The sequence below is a fragment of the Chaetura pelagica genome, unplaced genomic scaffold (assembly GCF_000747805.2).
Source record: "Chaetura pelagica isolate M959 unplaced genomic scaffold, ChaPel_1.0 scaffold115, whole genome shotgun sequence".
Lineage (NCBI taxonomy): Eukaryota > Metazoa > Chordata > Aves > Apodiformes > Apodidae > Chaetura > Chaetura pelagica.
Window position 1 is genome coordinate 304,072 of NW_009953761.1, and position 18,489 is coordinate 322,560.

The following is an 18,489-nucleotide window of genomic DNA, read 5'->3' on the forward strand; positions in this document are numbered from 1 at the left end:
GCCCGCCGAGCTGGAGCTTTGCCCCGGCAGCGCTCATCGCCCCCCGGGGGAGCCGGGCGCCGCAGGTAGGGCCGGGGAGCCGGGTTCTTGCCGGGGGCTTCGCTGCCTCTCCCTGCGCGGCGAGGAAACGCCGCTCGGCGCCCTCCGTTCGTGCCTGGCGTGAGCTGAGCGTTCCCGTGGCGCTGGTTGGGTCTGTTGTTCGGTGGTTTCTTTAACTCTTAAGTTAGGCGGGCTCTGACGCGGGTTCCCATTGTTCCCGAGCTCTGGTTTTCGGGAGGTTTCCGACCGTGCCGAGTCGATACCGAAGACGGTTCGGAATATAAAATGCGGAGCCTGCAAAACAGAACCCACGGAGACACCGCGGTGAGCCTGGCGGTGCTTGTCATTCTTTCCCTGTTGCTTCCAGGTGCTTGACGACAACACCGCCAAAAAGATGAGCGTTTCCCCACCATGTCTCTCCGTGCAGTAGCCCTGGCCAGCTACGGCCGGACGGAAACCTTCCAGCACCTGCCCCCGAAAACGGTGAGGCCGAGCAGGTACCTCGCGTGTTTCTCGGGGTGGGGAAGCCGACTCATTTCTGCTATTAAAGTGTCTCATTTTTATTTGTGGCAGCGTGTTGAGATATTTTTCCATGCACCTCTGCGGCCGTATTTCTTTATGAGTCCTCTTTCATTTAATGAGCTTTTTTTTAATTTCAGTTTGCTAGCTAAATGCTGAAGGAGCTCTTTCGCAGTCTGGGTTGTAGTTGAAATTGTAGCACCTTGAAAGGAAGTGGAAACCTTTTAAACAAATTGTCTGAACACTGTTTGCTTCTGCTGAGAGATGGGGTGCTGTTTAAATAGATACATTTTTAAGATTTAGCACTTCTAGTATTTATGCTTACTGGTAAAGTATTTGCAGTTCACCCTGGTGACAGCCAGTTGTGATACTTGCATTCTGAGAGGTACAGTCTGTTAATTTATTATGCTAAAAACCCCCCTCATTTAAAAAAAAATGAAACACAATGAATAAAAACGAGTTCCTGTTAGAGCTACTTTATGCAGTAATGCTGACAATCCTACAGGATGGATTCTCTAAATTAGTGCAGGGGGGAAAAAAGCCCAGAGAACAGTCAAATACTGAAGAGTATTTTTCTAAGCACTGGCATAATTAAACACTTAAATGTTCAGTTGAAACAAAATGTTGCTTCTGGCCCAAAATGTTCAGTTGAAAGGGAAGGTCTTTGTGGGTTTTAATTTCTTCTGCTTTCCATGAGCCTGAAGGTTATCTGGGTAGATCTGCTCTCTGAGTCACCTCACTGTCCCATGGGACCACAGGGAGGTCAACACAGGGTGGCAGAGGACAGCACACCTTTGAACTCCCTTCCCTTCATGGGGTCACAGAGGTGTCCTGGGGAGGCATCTCACTGATGTCTGAGTGGGGAGAAGGCACACATACACCTTGATTAAGTGCCTCTTAATGATGTACCCTTCAGAGCAGGGCATCCCTTTGATTTCCCTGGTTTCTATGATGTGCTTGGCAGGTCCATGACACACTTCAGGCAGTGGAGAGGGAGCAGGAAATGAGTGTGTGACCCTCACCAGGAATTTGTGAGCCTGGGGAGGAGACTTGTTGTTTTGTTGTCCTGAGTGTATCTTAACTCCCTAGTTGGAATTAGGCCCTCGATATCTGTGCTAACTAAGCTCCTTGCCCTGGTTCAGCTTTGTGCTGGTGTGGCAATGTGGTAAATCCGGCTTTGGGGTTCAAAATCCCAGGTCGGAAGCATCACGACCACACAAAGCAAAATGCTGATCTGGTGCAACTCTGCTCAGTCAGTTAAAGTGCATTCAAAATTTTTGTCAGCTTACACTGGCAGGCTGTATGCCAGGTCAGGTCTTATCTGTTTGTGTCATTTCATGCTTTGTGCTGGGTCAGCAGGGTTGCTGACGTGAACCACATGTACTATGCTCTATCAACTTAGATGTGATTATGTGACCACACAGTCGTGGCAGCTGGAAGATCAAGCAGCACGTGCATCAGGTGCTTGTGGAGCTGGGGCCTCACAGGTTTAACTCCTATCTTGTATACACTTCCAGCTATCGATTGGTGGTTCCTTGAATTCTTTTCCACTTCACTGCTGTTGTTCTGACAGGTATATGGACACCTGTTCTGACAAATACCTGGATTCAGCATTTTATATTGTATATGCTTTATGGACATGTTTAATTTGGCCCTGGAGAATTTCTTCTGGAGTGAAATGCAAGATGCAGGATTGAGATACCAGTGCTCTTAAGATGGTGGATGCTTCTGGGGAGATTTTCAGACAACCAGAAGTATAGGCAGTGGTTAGGGGACTGTCAGCAGGCCTTATCATGGTGTTCTCCCTGCTGGGATGGCTGTGAGACCAGGGATATAATTACCAGAGTACTGTTGTTTTATAACCAAATTTTCTGCCTGTGTGTTCTTGTTCTAGCTCAACCACGAAAGCCTAAAGGTGACTTTCACTGAGTCAGCATATTCTCCAAATCCCTCAGCCAGGATTAGTTGCCTTGCTCCAACACCTCAAATCTCTGTTCTCCCAGGTATGCCAATTTGTTCTAAAATGCCTCCCTCTGGGGACTTGGCTTGTGCTTATAGTGCTAGCAAAACCTATTGGGGTGTGTGTGTGTGTACTAAACAAGCATAGTCTGGTTGGAGAGGGAACCTTGCTATTGGCTTTGAAGATGAAACAAAGTCAAAGTATATTACACAATTTGGAAGTATGGGGTTTTTTGATTATTTTTTTTTAGATGGTCATTTAGCCATTTTAGTTCTTCTGGCATTTTGAGTGCTCAAGAGTAAAATACTTGAACTGTTCAGCTGATTCTTGGCAGGTTAACTCCTTGTTCATTCAAGAAACAGTTTATCAGATTTTAACAGATTACCATAATTACTTACATGACTATCAGTTGCAAAGCTGAAGTTGAGAAATTTATTTTTTAGCTGGAACTAATCTATTTCTGGTAGTAGCTTCAAGATGTGGGGTTTGTTTTCTCTCTCTTTTTTTTTTTTTTTAAACCTTAACTGGGCAAAAGCATGAGTTAAATATTTAAAACTTGCTCTTTTTTCTCTTACAATCCCTTAAGAGCAAGTATTTAGCAGCTTAAGTCAGCATGATAATATGGTTAGTGCTAGAGATGCTCCATGATGCTGGAGGACTGGAGATGACAAAGAATGAGTGGGGATGGAAAGGCTGTTGGGATGGGCTTTGCACTAGGAGAGCAAAGCAAAGGAGTTAAAGACAGGAAGGCTGAATGTTCTATCTTGAACAGAAGGGATGCTGTCTTCAGTCCAGGTTAAGGTGTTCCTGTGCCACTGAATTGTCAATACTGACCAAGTTGCTTTCTTCTCCCATTTGAAAGGCAGCTAGCTTTTATTTTCCAGTTCCTGCCCTTGCACTGCCATGACTGGCTATGTTGGAAAGGTGTTTCTTTGCAAGTGCAGCCAGTAAAATGTGCAGTTTTACTTCTGTTTTTGCAAGAGCTTTGTCCTGATTGGTAACAGGTGGCTGGTCCCAATCACCGGTTAATTTTGACCTGGCTTTATGAGAGCAGCATTGCTAGCAAATATTGCAGCATAGCTTGTATGTGATGCTCTTAATTTTTTTCAGTTTTGAGGACTGCACTTTGTGTAGACTTGCTTTTTCTGAGTATGTGGAGAATTTTGTTTTGGTTTTGATCCCTTAAGTATTAAATTTTCCTACCATGCAGAGTGCATTCTGGCTTCCAAGTGAGTGATTTGAGAAGTTTATTCTTTTCCATTGAGTTACATCCAAGGAGAGCAACCTCTGGGCAAAGTTTGCAAGACTTGCTGCTTTTTTCACCAGCAATGTTTAACATTCCACATGGTCCTAACTAAGAGTTCTTTGCCCTGGAAATGAATATTCTTGATTGTATCTATTCTTAGAAGTTTACAACTTACTTATCTTCCACAAAGGAGTCAGTTGTTAACTTCATTGCTGTGATGTGGTTGATAGCTTCTTCTTGAACACAGACTTTTGTGTCTCATCTCTCCAGTGCTTGAATGATGGCAGTAACTGTGAAGCTTTTTGTTCAAGGTATAAGACTTCAGTTTACTCTGAATGCTACTGGTTGTGGTGTGCCTACATCACACTTATGTTACCATTTTTGCCACCAAAAGCAGTTTTTCCATTTTCTGTTCAACTTTGGTTTTGCAGCAGATCACGTAGGCAGGCACTACTTCTTAATGACTCGCTGTGACAGAGCTAACTTTCATTATGGCTTCCCTTAAGTGTTGCCACCCCTGTGAATAAGGGACTAAAGGTTACTTCAGCCTTTTCCACTTTAGTAGGAGTGTCTGACTGAAACACAAACACATGACTTTTCATTACCAAGCACGTGTTTATATTTTTTTCTTCCTGTTGTATTAATACTCCCTGTGGTTTTTTTTTTACTGGCAATAGAACCAGTACTTGTACCAGTAACTGTATCACATCCAGTTTTGTAGAACAATGGTGTTTTCAAGCACCCTGACAATCAGTCACCACTGAAGTCTTAATTGTGTTTGGCTAGCAGCAGCATACTTTACTGCTGGTTTATTACCTAGCCTTATCAACAACAGAATTGCTTCCTGCCTGCAGAAAGCACGAAGCTTTCTTGCAGAAAGAAGCAGCAGGGAATGATGTGTGAATACTGCTCTTTCCTGTTTTCTCAGTCACGTAAAAAAATAGCGTGCATTTTATTCACATTGTAAACTAACCTTTTTTAGTGTTGTTTCCTAACCTCTTGGTTTCTTGCCTTTTCTGAATAGATGAATACTCAAGGCCAGCAGTGATTGGACATGCCGGAAGTTTTGGATCCTACCCAGACAGTACTGAAGCTATCAAAGACATTCTCGTGTCTGTTTTAAATGCGTCTGGTTTGAAGCCCTCTCTGGTGCCAGGGCAGACCACGATGCAAAGAGTTGAACATCCGGACAGCGACGTGGAGCGGTGGGAAGAAAGCAGTGACGAGGAGAGCTGTGATGACAGCGACAGTGACTCCGCACATCGCAATGCAGCCTGTACACAAACAGACATTCGGTTCACAAGGCATCGGGCGTGTTGGGACAACACGCTCTGTGATGCCTCTAAACCATCGCTGGATACTTTCTTTCGTCCCCGCTATGCTGATGGGGATCCTGCTGCTTCCCCCTTGAATGGTTTTGCCCTTTCAGATGTGTCCCCTCCGAAGCAGGACTGTTTTACCCAGGTGACATTAACAGGAGGTGTTGTCACATCGGCTGTTGTGCGAAAGGAACGTTATACCTCCCCTGAACGAGATTTAACTTTCACAAGATTTCCTCCTGATTCAACTGTTGGTAAGCCAGCAGATCTGTTGAAATACCCCGATGCTTTGGAGCCTACACCCATCAGCAACAGTGACAGCAATTCTCCGGGTGGACTTTCCCAGTCAGATCCAGCCAATCGAACAGGTAACTTTACAGGTGCATTTTTAAGATTTCTGTGCTAGGAAGGATGATGTAATTGAAGTTGTTGCAGTCCTTGTTTATGTTGGTCATGGGTCACTAGAGAAGTGCTTTTATTCAAAATATAGGAGAGGGGAGGAAGAGAGAGCTTCAAAATAAAGAAGAAGCAGAGGGTTGGACTTGGGGAAATGGGAGACTCTGGCTTGTGGCAGTCTTCTGTCTCATGGTGCAGAAATACTTCTGTAATATTCCGCCTTTGGTAAAATGTAAAAATCACTGAGCTGTGGTCTGTGTAGAACGTTCCCTGGATGAGACTTCCTGCTTTTGATCCTCACCGTTATCCTTCTCTGGAAGGCAGATAGCATGGATCTGGGCATTTGGTAGTGACTCACTGGGGGGTGTGTGCCCCCTGGGACATCTGTGTTCAACATGAGCTGAAGGAGAGGGAGTCCTTCAATTCCAAATCTTGGAGGCAGAGCATTAACATCCATTCTTGTTACAGCTGAATTGGCTTGTGCCACAGCAGGACTGTTTTCCCTCTTCCCTTTCCAAGTGCACCTGCTATCTCAAACACACAGAGCCCCTTCTGGTACAGTTGAGGATCTTTTTGCCCCTCGCCGGTTTCCAACTCTACAGATATCCCACGTGTTGTCCATGGAGAGATGTGGGCTGAGTGCTGCTAGCAAAGTTTAGCCCCCAGTTCCTGCAGCGGGAGGGGGCTCAGGCAGGCCTGGCCCGTGGAGAGGGGCTGTTCAGTCAGGACATCTGGCCCAGTGCCCCAGGGGGGCTGGCAGAGCGGCTGCCCTGGCCTTGGGGCTCTGAGTGCCCCCCTCTGAGTCTCTTCAGGCTTCCTGACCTGTAGACCTGGGCCCCTGCCCCTATGGTGCCACAGCAGAATTCCCTCATGTTTAATACCTACCATTGATACAAACAGCTTTAGCTACAGCAAGGTAAATGTTTTTATTTATGAAGGGTGTAATTGCTGTCTAAGACTTACTCTTCCTAGATACTGAGCCCCAGAAAGATGATGCAACCACACCTATTTTTCTACTGGAAATGAAGGCAGATGGGAGCACTCAGCTTGCTTTTATATCACAAATAAAAATGGCAAAGGCTTTTCTCCCCTGCTTTAGTTAATAATATTCCTAGTGAAGACACTTAATTGAGCCCCACTTCCAAGCTCTGGTACTTTCTAGCCATTCACCCAGAGCTCCTCCGAGGTAGCAGTGAGATCTCAAATAGGCACGTGCTGTTGTAGGACTGGGAGCTTTTAATAGTAATAACTTTGTCATCTGGGCTAGTATGTTGTCAACAGTTAGTACGGTGACGATTATGGTTGTCTCTTCCTGCTGGGTGTTTTGTTGGCCCTGTGTATTTGAGGGGTGCCCATGAGGGAGGAGGAAACCACACCCAGCAGTTGAAGCTGGCTGGGTCCAGTCATGCAGGTTTGGGAAGTTGGCTTCTCTGGAAAACGCAGCATAGGCTCTTGGAGTCAGTGGGGACCACAAGGCACGTGTATAGGAGCAATTAAATCGTGTGTGACTTGATCTTCTGGCATGAGTAGGACGTGTCACAAGCTTGTGTTGGGTCAGTAATCCTGGTAGTTCTCCAGAAAGCAAACAGAAGTAAGGCAGCTAGGTGACTGAATCATAGAATGGTTTGAGTTGGAAGGGACCTTTCAAGATCATCTAATTCCAACTCCCCTGCATTCACGGGGACACCTCACACCGGATCAGCTTACACAAAACCACATCCAGCCTGCCCTTGAACACTTGTAGGGATGGAGTAGCCACAGCTTCCTTGGGCAACCTATGCCAGTGTCTCACCATCCTCACAGTGAAGAATTTATTCCTAATGTCTAATTTAAATCTACCCTCTTTCAGTTTGAAACCATTCCCCCTTGTCCTAGCGCCACAGGAACAGCTTGTAAAAAGTCCCTTCCCAGCTTTCCTGTAACCCCTTCGAATATTTGAAGGCTGCTATAAGGTCTCCCTGGAGCCTTCTCTTGTCCAGGTTGAACAACCCCAACTCTCTCAGCCTGTCTTCGTAGGACAGGTGCTCCAGCCCTTAGATCATCTTTGTGGCCCTCCTCTGTACTTGTCAGCTCCATGTCTTTCTTGTGTTGGGGACTCCAGAACTAGACTCCAGGTGGAGTCTCGCCAGAGCTCAGTAAAGGAGGAGAATTGCCTCCCTTGACCTGTTGGCTGCACTTCTTTTGATGCAGCCCAGGGTACAGTTGGCTTCCCCAAGTCCTTTTCCTCAGGGCTGTTCTCAGTCCATTCTCCAGCCAACCTGTATCTGTTCTTGGGGTTTCCCAAACCCATGTGCAGGACCTTCCTCTTGGCCGTGTTGAACTTGATGAGGTTGGCATAGACCCATCTCTCAAGTGTCTGGATGGCATCTCTTCTGTCCAGCATGTTGACCACACTACACAGCTTGGTGTTAGCAAACTTGCTGAAGGTGCACTCAGTCCGACTGTCCACATTGCTAACAAAGTAGGATCCTAGATTTTGCTAACAATACTACTTAGGGGAGCCAGGATCTTGCTAGACACTGTACAGTGTTGTGGGCTACATCTATATTAGACTTTGTTCTTTTTTTGTACAAAGTGAAAATACCTGCATTTCATTGTTCCTTGTTGCCTTCAGTTATTTACCTCATGGCTGGGTAGCCTGGGGTGACAGGACCTAGGTCTTCTTGTCCCTGCGTTGTGCAGGACTATGAGGATGGGAAAGGAAATGGCAAACTAAAAAAGAAATAAGCTGCCTTATTTGAAGGCAAGAATTACACAAGAGCATCTCCTGACTGGCCTTTCTTTCTCCTGCTATCTTAGAGGTGGTGGTTTCTCAATTTTGTTTCTTGCAGGAGAATTGGTGAGGAATGCACAAGAGATAAGCGAATCACATCACATTACTTGAATAAGAATTTTTTTTTCAGTGGCATTTTTCTGCTCATCTGATGAGAATCCTGGAAGGACTTACTCATATTTTTCAGTGCAATTCTCAGGTGTCCTCATGCAGTCTTCTGAAAAGGCTCTGTCATTGTTAATGAAGAGCCTGTCACTCAATTAGGTATTTTCAGGGGGCTTTATTGTGGCTGCTGTGTCACTGCAGTTCACAGTGTTTGTTCTTGCTTTTAACCTCGATGTACATCAAGGTCACTTCCTTCTGTGGCTCTTGAGGTCTCTTTTCCCAGCCCCAGCAGCCTCTAGGCAACAGTGTTCAGAAGCAGGAGGATAACCAGATTATTTTTTGCACCAGATCCAGACTTACATCCTGTTCCTGGATGTGCTGGGCTCCTTCCCTAGCCTCTTTCATCATTTTCACTTAAAGATGCAAGTGGAATGGAAGAGAAAAAGCTGCCATTGGATTTCAAAATAACATTTAATGTTCCTTGCATCTTACATTTTAAAGAAGAAAAGAACTTTCCCGTTTCCTTATTTTTGCTTATTATTTCTAGTTCAGAGAGTAATGTTTTATGATCTTAACTGTTGAGGAATAAGTTTTTATTCTTCTGTAGAACCTTTAGCACTTACCTGTACTCCCTGCACACTGCTTATCTGGTAAGATGAAACACCAGATAGGCATGAAAATAACTTAATGGCTTTGCAGTGGTTAAATCTGTTTCAAATAGTCAGTTTGCTGGCCTTTCCATTTTTCTCCATGGTACACAGAATGGGAGTATTAATAATTCTCTACATAAACACGATGTCTGTCTCGCTACGCTGGAGCACAGTATTGACTTTCTAGCCTGATGTCATCGATGCTCAGGGCAGCGTAGCAGGGTTTCTATAAATAAGGCAATATAAAGAATCTAAACTAAGCCTGAGAGTTCACTGCCCTTTAGTTGGAGAAAATATTTTCAGAAATTATTCTCAGACTTTGTGGGACCTATTTATCCTTTCTGTGACTTCTAAAAAAATTAAACGGTGGCTTTTTTTTTTAATTAAAAAGAGCCTTTGATTAACCTTCTTGTCTGCACTGATTTTAAATAGCATGTGTGGTGGTAGCATTTAGATATGGTATATTCTATCCTGTAAACATCACTGCAGCAAACCAGAGGAATTGCTTGGTTAAAAGGTCAAAGAAGAGGTAGTAAACAACCACCAGGCAGTTTAAAAAACAGGTGTCATTTCCTTTCGTACTCATTAGTGTGTACATCCACAGACATTATGTATAATCTTTGTCATCCTTCCAGCAGATTTATTGTAGCAGTGGTTGTGGGCTCTTGAAAACAAAACATGAGGGCATGATCTCACACCTTTAGTTCTCTGGGGAAGATGATTATGACTTTATATATGTATTAAAGGCAATCCAGGGTACAGACTATGTCTGTAGAAAACCAGACCATACTTTGCTGGGTAGTGAAAAGTTCTTAATGGGAAAAAGAATTTAATTTAGTTTCTTATGCTCGTCATACTTGACAGCAAATGCCAGGAAAGCAGAACTGCTATTCTGGGAAGCAGGGAGTACTGCAGCTAATGCATCCACCCCAGCTTTACAGATTACCATGCAGTATGGGCTCCATTTGGAAATAAGAGGGAGATTTCTTCCAGGTATGGAAACATAACAGCAAAGTTATTTTCAAATTTGCTTCAGTCACACAATACCTGCAGTGATTCAGGGGATCTTTTAAGGCTGATGCATCTCTGCAGGCTCAGACAGCAGTGAGATTTCTTTTTTTTTTTCCAGCTATTGTGAGTGAGCAGAGCACAGTGTTAGCTGACTGTGTTGTGAACTGCAGAGCATCACTAATACCAGCTTCAGGTTCTGAGGTTGTCACCAGTGGCCCAGGCTGTTGCTGGGAGAGAACTATTGTTGAGAGCACCGTGGTGCTTGTCACCACACAGCATTTAAACTCTGCTTCTCTGCTAGTTGATACTCATGTTTCAGCTTGTTGGCGTAGTTCATATGCCAGCATATTCCTCACATTTCCTCTCCTTTTCCTTAGCTTCCCTCATAACCTACAGTCTCAATGGATGGTCAGTTTTGGGAAAGAAAGTTTGCTTTGCTTTGCTTTCTGGAAGTCACTCTGCACACATCCTGGGAGCTACAAAGACAGAAATAACTTATAAAAGCTCTTGTTACACCCACAGGTTCTACTTCTCCTTTGAACATAAGTGCTATACCCTTGAATCGTTCATTGCAAGATATTTGCATGCTTCCAGAAGATGTGGAGAAGGTGAGGACAACAAAGTCTGTTGTCATAATGTGTTTTCCATTTTATAGTGGCAAAAGCAAATGACAGGAGGCATTTCCCAATACTTTCTGATAGAAGGACTTGCCTTTACAAATATTGTATTTTCCCTCTTCCTCCCCTCTGTGAGTGAACATTCAAACCTAAAATGCTTATTTCTTAATTTAGTTTTACTCTTAATCCATTCATTAAGTATTTTAATTATATATAAAGAACGGAAATGTTTTAAAGCACTATACATTTCTGCTTTTCATTCCATCATTTTGCTGCACGTTACTTGATACCAAACTTGAAGATTAGCATAGTCACTTTAAAGTTACATAAGAATATATTACATAGAATTGTGGCATTTGCATGTGTATGAATGGGATTTGCCTCATGCTTTTATCAGGAGGTAGGGAGAGTTTGTGCTTATGATGAGCATGTGAGATTGCTGTAAAAGAATTACAATATGAATAACAATAACAGTAAGTGTGACATCTGCAGTAACTTAAGCAGTTTATCATGGTTTCTAATAGTTGCATAAGGGGCCCAAACAGTCTCAGGTATGTTGCCAGATTGAGTTTATAAACACAGATAAAGATGAAAAGATAATGTGGTCACACGTAACTCTGTGCTAAGTTATAGTTTTTTTCTAACAGTTGGAAAAGAGGGGTTAATATTATAATTACTTATTGCAATGAGTAGGATTTAATACAAAAGAGCTTTAAAAGTGTGCACAGAAAAGGAGATTTTTAAAATATTTTTTATTTCTGGACTATGAATATGCACATGGTCCCATGTCATGGGCCCAAGAGGTGCACAGCACTGGCTTTACTGGAGTGGCAAGTTCTGAATTTGTTTTGGAGCTCTTACTGTCCTTAAGGTGCCTTTAAAAACAAACAAATAAACAAAAACATAAACACAAAAACCACACAATAAATCTCATGCCAAAATCAAGCAAACTTGTGAACTAGCATTTCATTTTTTTTGTGAAAGATGTTTCAGAAAGGACATCGCTTCTCTGTCTGTAATGTGGGAGCTAAAACCAAAGTAAGTTGCTTTCAGTCATCAGGAGACCAGTTAGTAGATATCTGAATGAGAAACCACAGTGTGAGAACTACTGAGTGAAGCAAGATGGCATCAGCTGCTTCCTCTGTGCAGATGATTGGTGCTGATGTGATAACAGCTTAAAAGACATGAGAAGCTCAGCCTGTTATGACTGAGTCTGCCTTGTAAAAAACCTAACTAAACCCAGACCAAAAACCAAAACATTTTTAGGTTGTGAAATAATCTCTTTGAAATTTAGGAGACTAAAAACCAAGGTACTTGCAGTGTCAGCAGGTCTTCAGAGTTGTAGTTTTGTGCCAGGAAGGAGGTGGGCCAGATGATTTAAAGGGACTGTCCACTAATGTGAGTGAGAGGAAGAGAAATGAGAAGGTTGGTGTGTCACGGCTGATTTGGCACTGCTTCCTAGGGTGATGGCCCTAGTAGGAGGCAGAGCTGAAAGCTGATAGTCATGCTGAGTACAGGAGTGCCTGTATCTTGTTCCATCTTTTTGCACCCCTCAGATATGCTCTTTAATTGTTTTTATGAGCAGGACATGATAATGTGCTGTGCTCTGCCACGAACTGGGGGTTAACCACTGCCACACAGGCTTTTTGAATCCTCAGAGTAGATGTCCTCTTCATCTCCCCAAAGCAAAAAGGCTGTTTAATTCTATCCTTTACTAATGGTGCGTCCTGAAGTTCACTCTAAGTTGTCTCTGGGGCACCAAGCAAGTGGTGTTTAATCAGTGTTAAGGAAAAGATAACAGTCTGTTCAAACATCCACAGGGACTTGTGGGGTCTTTCTAACACTGAGATTGATCTCTCTTAAATGCATATGTCTGTGGACAATAAGAAAGCAGTGATGTCTCATGTACTCCTTACAACTTAGGTATTTCTAAACACTGATATTTTTCTTCATACTTCCCATACAGGTTGAAGGAAATGTCATGAATGCTTATGCAAGTGGTACAATTTTCTGAGCACAAGCCAATTTTTAGAAAGCTTTAACTATTCTGCATTCAAAATCTCCAGTCTTGGCTATTGCTGTGGTTGTTTAGACCAAGGTTTAGCCTTGCACAACAAAAACATAGGCAGTTGAGGGGCGAAGGGGAGAGTATCCTGGGCATCTTATGAGTGTCAACCCCCCCACCTGAGAGCACCTAGCCCTTAATGATGCATCCACTTTTGAGCTGAGCTTGGCCTAGGAGGATGTGCCCAGGCCAGCAGCAGCAGTGCAGGTAGGGCTGGTGGGATGCTCTGTTAGGCCACAGGAGATGGGGCATACAGCAGTGATATTGGGGCAGCAAGCCCCAAGTTTGTCTGGATGTCAGAGTGGCAGTAAAGGTGGCTTTAAAAATTCCCTTTTCCCAGAGGATGGGTGACCCAGGCAGGCAAGATGGTAAGGGGCACCACGGGGAGGGCTTGTGTTTGATGTGGAAATGCCACAATGAAGCTTTGAAGCTACTGCCTTTTATTTAAGGCAGTGTGAACACCGGAGGAGCTGGGTTTCCACTTCCCCTTGTTACAGACTTTCTATGCAACCTTGAGTTGAGGATGTAATCTTACCTCACTGGCTATTGCCTGCTTCACTGCCTCAACTCCTAACACATGAAAGCATTTGACTAGCTTCTGTAGTACCCATCATCTGAAGATACACAGTTTCTTCAAAACCTGCCTCTTCCACCCCCATCCAAGTTAGTGTGTGTGCAAAACTGCTTGTACAGACTTAAATCCTATTAAATAGGTTAGCTGGTGTCACACTTGCATGCTACATAGTGCAGTGTAACTAGAAGACTGTCTCTAAAATTCATAAATATTTGTTGGTTAGACATGTAATCAAGTTTGGTTTTATCTAGTAGATGGGTAAGATAAAAGAGTATGTTTTAATCAAAGGTGAGACAATTATCTGGGCAGTTGCCTTTTGCATGCTGTCTCTGAATTGTCCTTGGGGTATTTTTTTTGTGTTCAAATAAAAGGTGAGATAGCTGTACATTTTCACTTCTTGCTTTGAGAAAGTACAGGGGGATAATGACATATTTCACTTCCATCTTCTGTAAATGTCAGATATGCTGTGTACTAATGAGTGTTCCAATCTTGCATCCAGGAAAACGCACACTTTTTAGTTGCGGATATGATTATAGCATCGCTAGAAAAAATGAAATGTAATATCCTGAGCCAACAAGCAGAGTCCTGGGGTGTGGAAGAAACAAGTGGATCAGATGGCAGCTATAACACTGATTTAGAATTCTCTTCTTACCCTGGGGTGAAAAAGTCTGATTCTTCTGTTGCCTCTTCGGACAGTGGTTATGAAGGCAAGTTACTTAGTCTATAATGCAAACTTTTCTGACAGCCTTTACTGTTTAGTTTTGTGCAAGAAAATACTAAATTGATTTACGCATTGCTTGGAACCACATCCTCTGTTACCTTCTCTGAAACTCTCGAGAGCTGTCTTCCCTGAGGATGATTACGCCATAAGTGTTTTTCCTGTAGGTCAGATTCTTTTGAATGCTCACATTTGTGTTTTCTTTATTATAATTAATGGTGGGTTTATTTTTTTACATGAAAAAGAACATGTAAGGTTCAAGTGTCACATGCCAAGCACGCCTCTCTGTAGAGCGTGCCTGTTTTGGGCAGTTTTTTGTGTGTTTAAATACTTTTTTGCAGGAATTAAAGCCTGGCTTTTTCCTTCTGTGCTTACTTCTGCAGTATGCAGATCAGGCTATGTAATTGATTTGAGTGAAGCTGCCCAGAGTATTAATTCACATATAGTTTGAGGCAAGATAACAAATGCTCCTGGAACTGTAATCCTTGAGTCAGCACGTGCATTTTTAAGAAGATTTTAGACTCTTGAGTAATACGGATCTTGGGGATGGAGCTTAAGTCTGAAGTCCAAATGACATAACTTGTGGGGAAAAATTAATTGTGTGCTTGCATGTGAGAAGAGGAAGGACCACTGATTATATAAACCCTTCTGTTTTAGTCTTTAGAATCTTCTTGCTAAGAAACTGAGGGACATACTGTATGACAGACTCCCAAGAATTGTCTTTCTGTGTGTGTAAAAATAAATAAGTAGCGTTGCTCTGTAAATACAGGCTGTATGCTAAAGTGTTGGTAAGCAAAGAAAACTCAAAATATTATTGCAGCTACTCTACAAATGCTGCGGAAGTTCAACTGGTATTGTCTTTCCTGGATAGGCTGTGCTCTGTTGCCTGTCAGCTCCCTGGTGCATCTACCATCACATCATGAAGTTACCAGATTTCACTGCCACAGTGACTCAGAGGATGAATATGTAATTATTGGTAAGACTCTAAAATTATAATTGCAGAAACATCTCTGTTGTTCAGCAGAATCTGTTGGTCATTTGGAAAATCTTTTGGCTTAGTAGGTGTTATCAGAGAAAAAATAATATGAGAAAATGGAAAGGGCAATGTAGCATGACTCTTAAGAACACATCAAGAAATGCCAGGGTGATACACAATTTCCTATCTAAAAAATTAGCTGTTTTGAGGGCCTGAAATTATGCCTAAGGATTAAACCAAATGGATGTGGGTGAACAGCGTAGCAGCATTGTTTGAGAGAATTTAGGACATGATCACTTCCTAATTAAAGACGGTAATGAGGTTTTAGGCAGCCCTCCTGCTTCAGGACTAGAGCAGACTGTCCCCTTGTAGTCACCAGTGTTCTGCTTCTCTTCAGGATACCCTGAGTTTCGTTGGTTACCACCTCTTTTTTTACATACACAGAAATAGAAACTCTTAAAAGTAGTCTGAGCAACATGGAATGGTTAAAGTTGGAAGGGACCTTAAAGATCATCAGGTTCCAACCCCCCTGCATGGACAGGGACACCTCACACTAGACTGGGCTGCACAAGTCTCATCCAACCTGGCCTTAAACACCTCCCAGGAGGGGCTTCTACAACCTTCCCAGGCAGCCTATTCCAGCACCTTACTACCCTCATGGTGAAGAATTTCTTCCTGATGTCTAACTGAAATCTCCCCTCTTTCAGTTTAAAACAATCATCCCTTGTCCTATCAGTGCCCTCTCTGGTGAGAAGCCCCTCCCCACCTTTCCTGTAGCCCCTTCAGGTACCGGAAAGCCACTTTAAAGTCTCCCCAGAGCCTTCTCTTCTCCAGGCTCAATAGCTTTAACTCCCTCAGCCTGCATAAAAATATGCATAGCCAAAACTAATGCTACCAATGTGAACACTTTGTGTTATCATATTTTGTCTATATAAGAGTGAAGTGTGTATTTCGATTCCATTAATCTCACCTGTTACTAACCTGTTATAGCATTAGCTGGTGCGTCTCTGATAGGTGTTTCCAAATAGCTGTCAGTGTCCAAAAAAATTAATATTCTGTATGCTACTGTTTACTATATTATTCTATTTACTGTGTATATATTTATATATTTGCTGTATTACTGTCTAGTGCCTTCTGGCTAGACCTGGACTCGCAGGCACTTAGTCTCTCCTTATTGATTCCCTTGCTCTTGAAGGAACAGTGTTGGTGACAAAATGATGCATAGTTGTTAGGGAGTACTCTTCCTCAGCAGATGTCAAGAGATCTGCAGAGAAGATGAGTCTCCTTATGCCTGTTTTACAGCTGAGGTTATTTCCCACATCCACAAAGGGTGTTGTAAAGATGAATATATTTGAAACTGACACCGTGGTTAACACAGAAGGTAGATCTAAAACAGTGCTGAGTAACAGAAGCTTTGTTTCTTAGATGGCTTGATAAAATTTTCTCCTTTACCACAGAACTTGAAGACCTTGAAAATCTGTCTGTCTCCCCAGATGAAAGGTAATGCTGTGTGTCTTTAGTGTAATAGCCCGGTGGCACTACCTTTTGTGCTGGACCAGCTTTCTGATGACTCTTCTGGCTGGGGCGGGGAAAGGTGTGGGAGTGGTAAATTTGGCCCTCCCAAGGAAGGAGAAGGAATGTTGCTTGACAGCACATGTCTGTGGCACTTGGCTTAACAGTGCATTTCTCTCTCTCCTCTAGGAGTCTCGCTGGAGGGTGGTGGCTGTGGCTCTGTGAGGGCCTGGGTGTATCAAAGCAAGGGCATAGGAATGAAGGGGTGGGAGAAAACTTTCCAGGGATGCAGAAGAGGCAGCAGAGCTACTGATGACACCCTGCCATTTTTCACAGTCTATATTGCTTAACTTTCAGATCGCCTTTTGAACAAGGCAGCAATTCTGCTGAAGCAACAGCCCAGGAGTTGTGCAGAGCTTTCAGAAAACGCTGGTTGCAGACAGATTCTGCAGTCCAACTGTCTGGTTGCCTGAGCTCATCTAAGCAGAGAGTGAGTCTGAGCTGAGACCAGCAGCTCTTTATTCAGTTTTCCGAATAATCATTATCTTACTGCAGCTACTTCACTGTTAGGGAGAGGGGAAGCTGCATTAAAAAAAAAATATTAAAAATGAAGATGAGCACTTCCAATTTTTTTAATACTCTTTAGATTAATTTTTAGAAAATTTCTTCTCTCTTCAGCAATTATCAGCACACATAAGATGTGCAGTTGTGAACAATCAATGTACTTCCTTCTGGGACTGATATGAAGGAGTTTTAACTGAGGGGGAACTACATGCAGATTAAAACTTTAAAATCCTAGAGTATAAAGGTAAATGTTTCACAGCATGTAACATATATCCAGTTCATCCTCATGAGTTTCTTTCCCAATAGTCTGTGCTGAAAGAAGAGATTCCAAGAGAGCTTGAGTCCAGTTTGAATCTGGCTGAAGAAATAAAGATCATATCCAAATTAAGAGGATCTTCTGGCTGGACCCCACCAAGATCGCAGATTATTTTTAACATTCACCCTTCAGCCAAGTAAGTCTAAGGGATCTGAGCGCTGTTGTTTAGAGAGCAGTTCCAGGGGAAAGGTCTTGGGGGTGGTAGTAGATGAGAAGCTCGACATGAGCTGCCAGTGTGTGCTGGAGCCCAGAGAGCAACTGCATCCTGGGCTGCATCAAAAGAAGTGTGGCCAGCAGGGCCAGGGAGGTGATTCTGCTCCTCTGCTCTGCTCTGGTGAGACCCCACCTGGAGTGCTGTGCACAGTTCTGGTGTCCTCAGCACAGGAAGGACATGGAGCTGTTGGAGAGGGTCCAGAGAAGGGCCACCAAGATGATCAGAGGGCTGGAGCACCTCTGCTATGAAGACAGGCTGAGAGAGTTGAGGCTTTTCAGCCTAGAGAAGAGAAGGCTCTTGGCACCTTATAGCAGCCTTCCAGTACGTGAAGGAGGCCTACAGGAAAGCTGGAGAGGGGCTTTTTATCAGAGAGAGCAGTGGTAGGGCAAGTGGAAATGGTTTTAAAGAGGGAAGATGTAGGTTAGACAGCAGGAGGAAATTCTTCACCACAAAGGTAGTAAGGCACTGAAACAGGTTGCCCAGGGAGGTTGGGGTGCTCCATTCGTGGAGGTGTTCAAGGCCAGGTTGGATGAGGCTTGTGCAGCCTGGTCTAGTGTGAGGTGTCCCTGCTCATAGCAGGGAGCTTGGGACCTGATGATCTTGAAGGTCCCTTCCAACCTTAACCATCCTATGCTTTGCCTAAAACCTGATGAAGCTGATGGAAGGAGCCTGAGTGGGTTTAACAGAACCTAAGATTAGAGCTCCTGCATGGTGCAGCCTTCTGCAGTGTCTGTCACCAGCTTCTCTAGAAAGCAGTTGGCATCTTTTTCTCGCTCTGTTGGTACACCTGGATTAATGTGACGTGTGGTTTTACATGTGATAATACAGGTAGTGTTATGGTGGCAGCATGCTGAGCTGGACTCTGAAAAATTCATTTTGTGACAATACTTGAAGTAATTTCTTAAGAATTTTTCT

General features: G+C 43.5%; 1 protein-coding gene across 1 annotated transcript in view; it reads left to right on the forward strand.

Annotated features, from left to right (window-relative positions):
• Nucleotides 1-2,273: 2,273 nt before the first annotated feature.
• The window catches only part of KIAA0226L (KIAA0226-like ortholog), a 21,104-nt gene continuing 4,888 nt past the window's right edge, over nt 2,274-18,489 (forward strand). The window contains exons 1-9 of the mRNA XM_010000864.1: nt 2,274-2,312; nt 2,453-2,561; nt 4,789-5,451; nt 10,541-10,626; nt 13,774-13,981; nt 14,864-14,968; nt 16,426-16,468; nt 16,838-16,970; nt 17,351-17,496. Coding sequence (XP_009999166.1) covers nt 2,274-2,312; nt 2,453-2,561; nt 4,789-5,451; nt 10,541-10,626; nt 13,774-13,981; nt 14,864-14,968; nt 16,426-16,468; nt 16,838-16,970; nt 17,351-17,496 — 1,532 coding nt within the window. The remainder of the gene's footprint in view (nt 2,313-2,452; nt 2,562-4,788; nt 5,452-10,540; nt 10,627-13,773; nt 13,982-14,863; nt 14,969-16,425; nt 16,469-16,837; nt 16,971-17,350; nt 17,497-18,489) is intronic.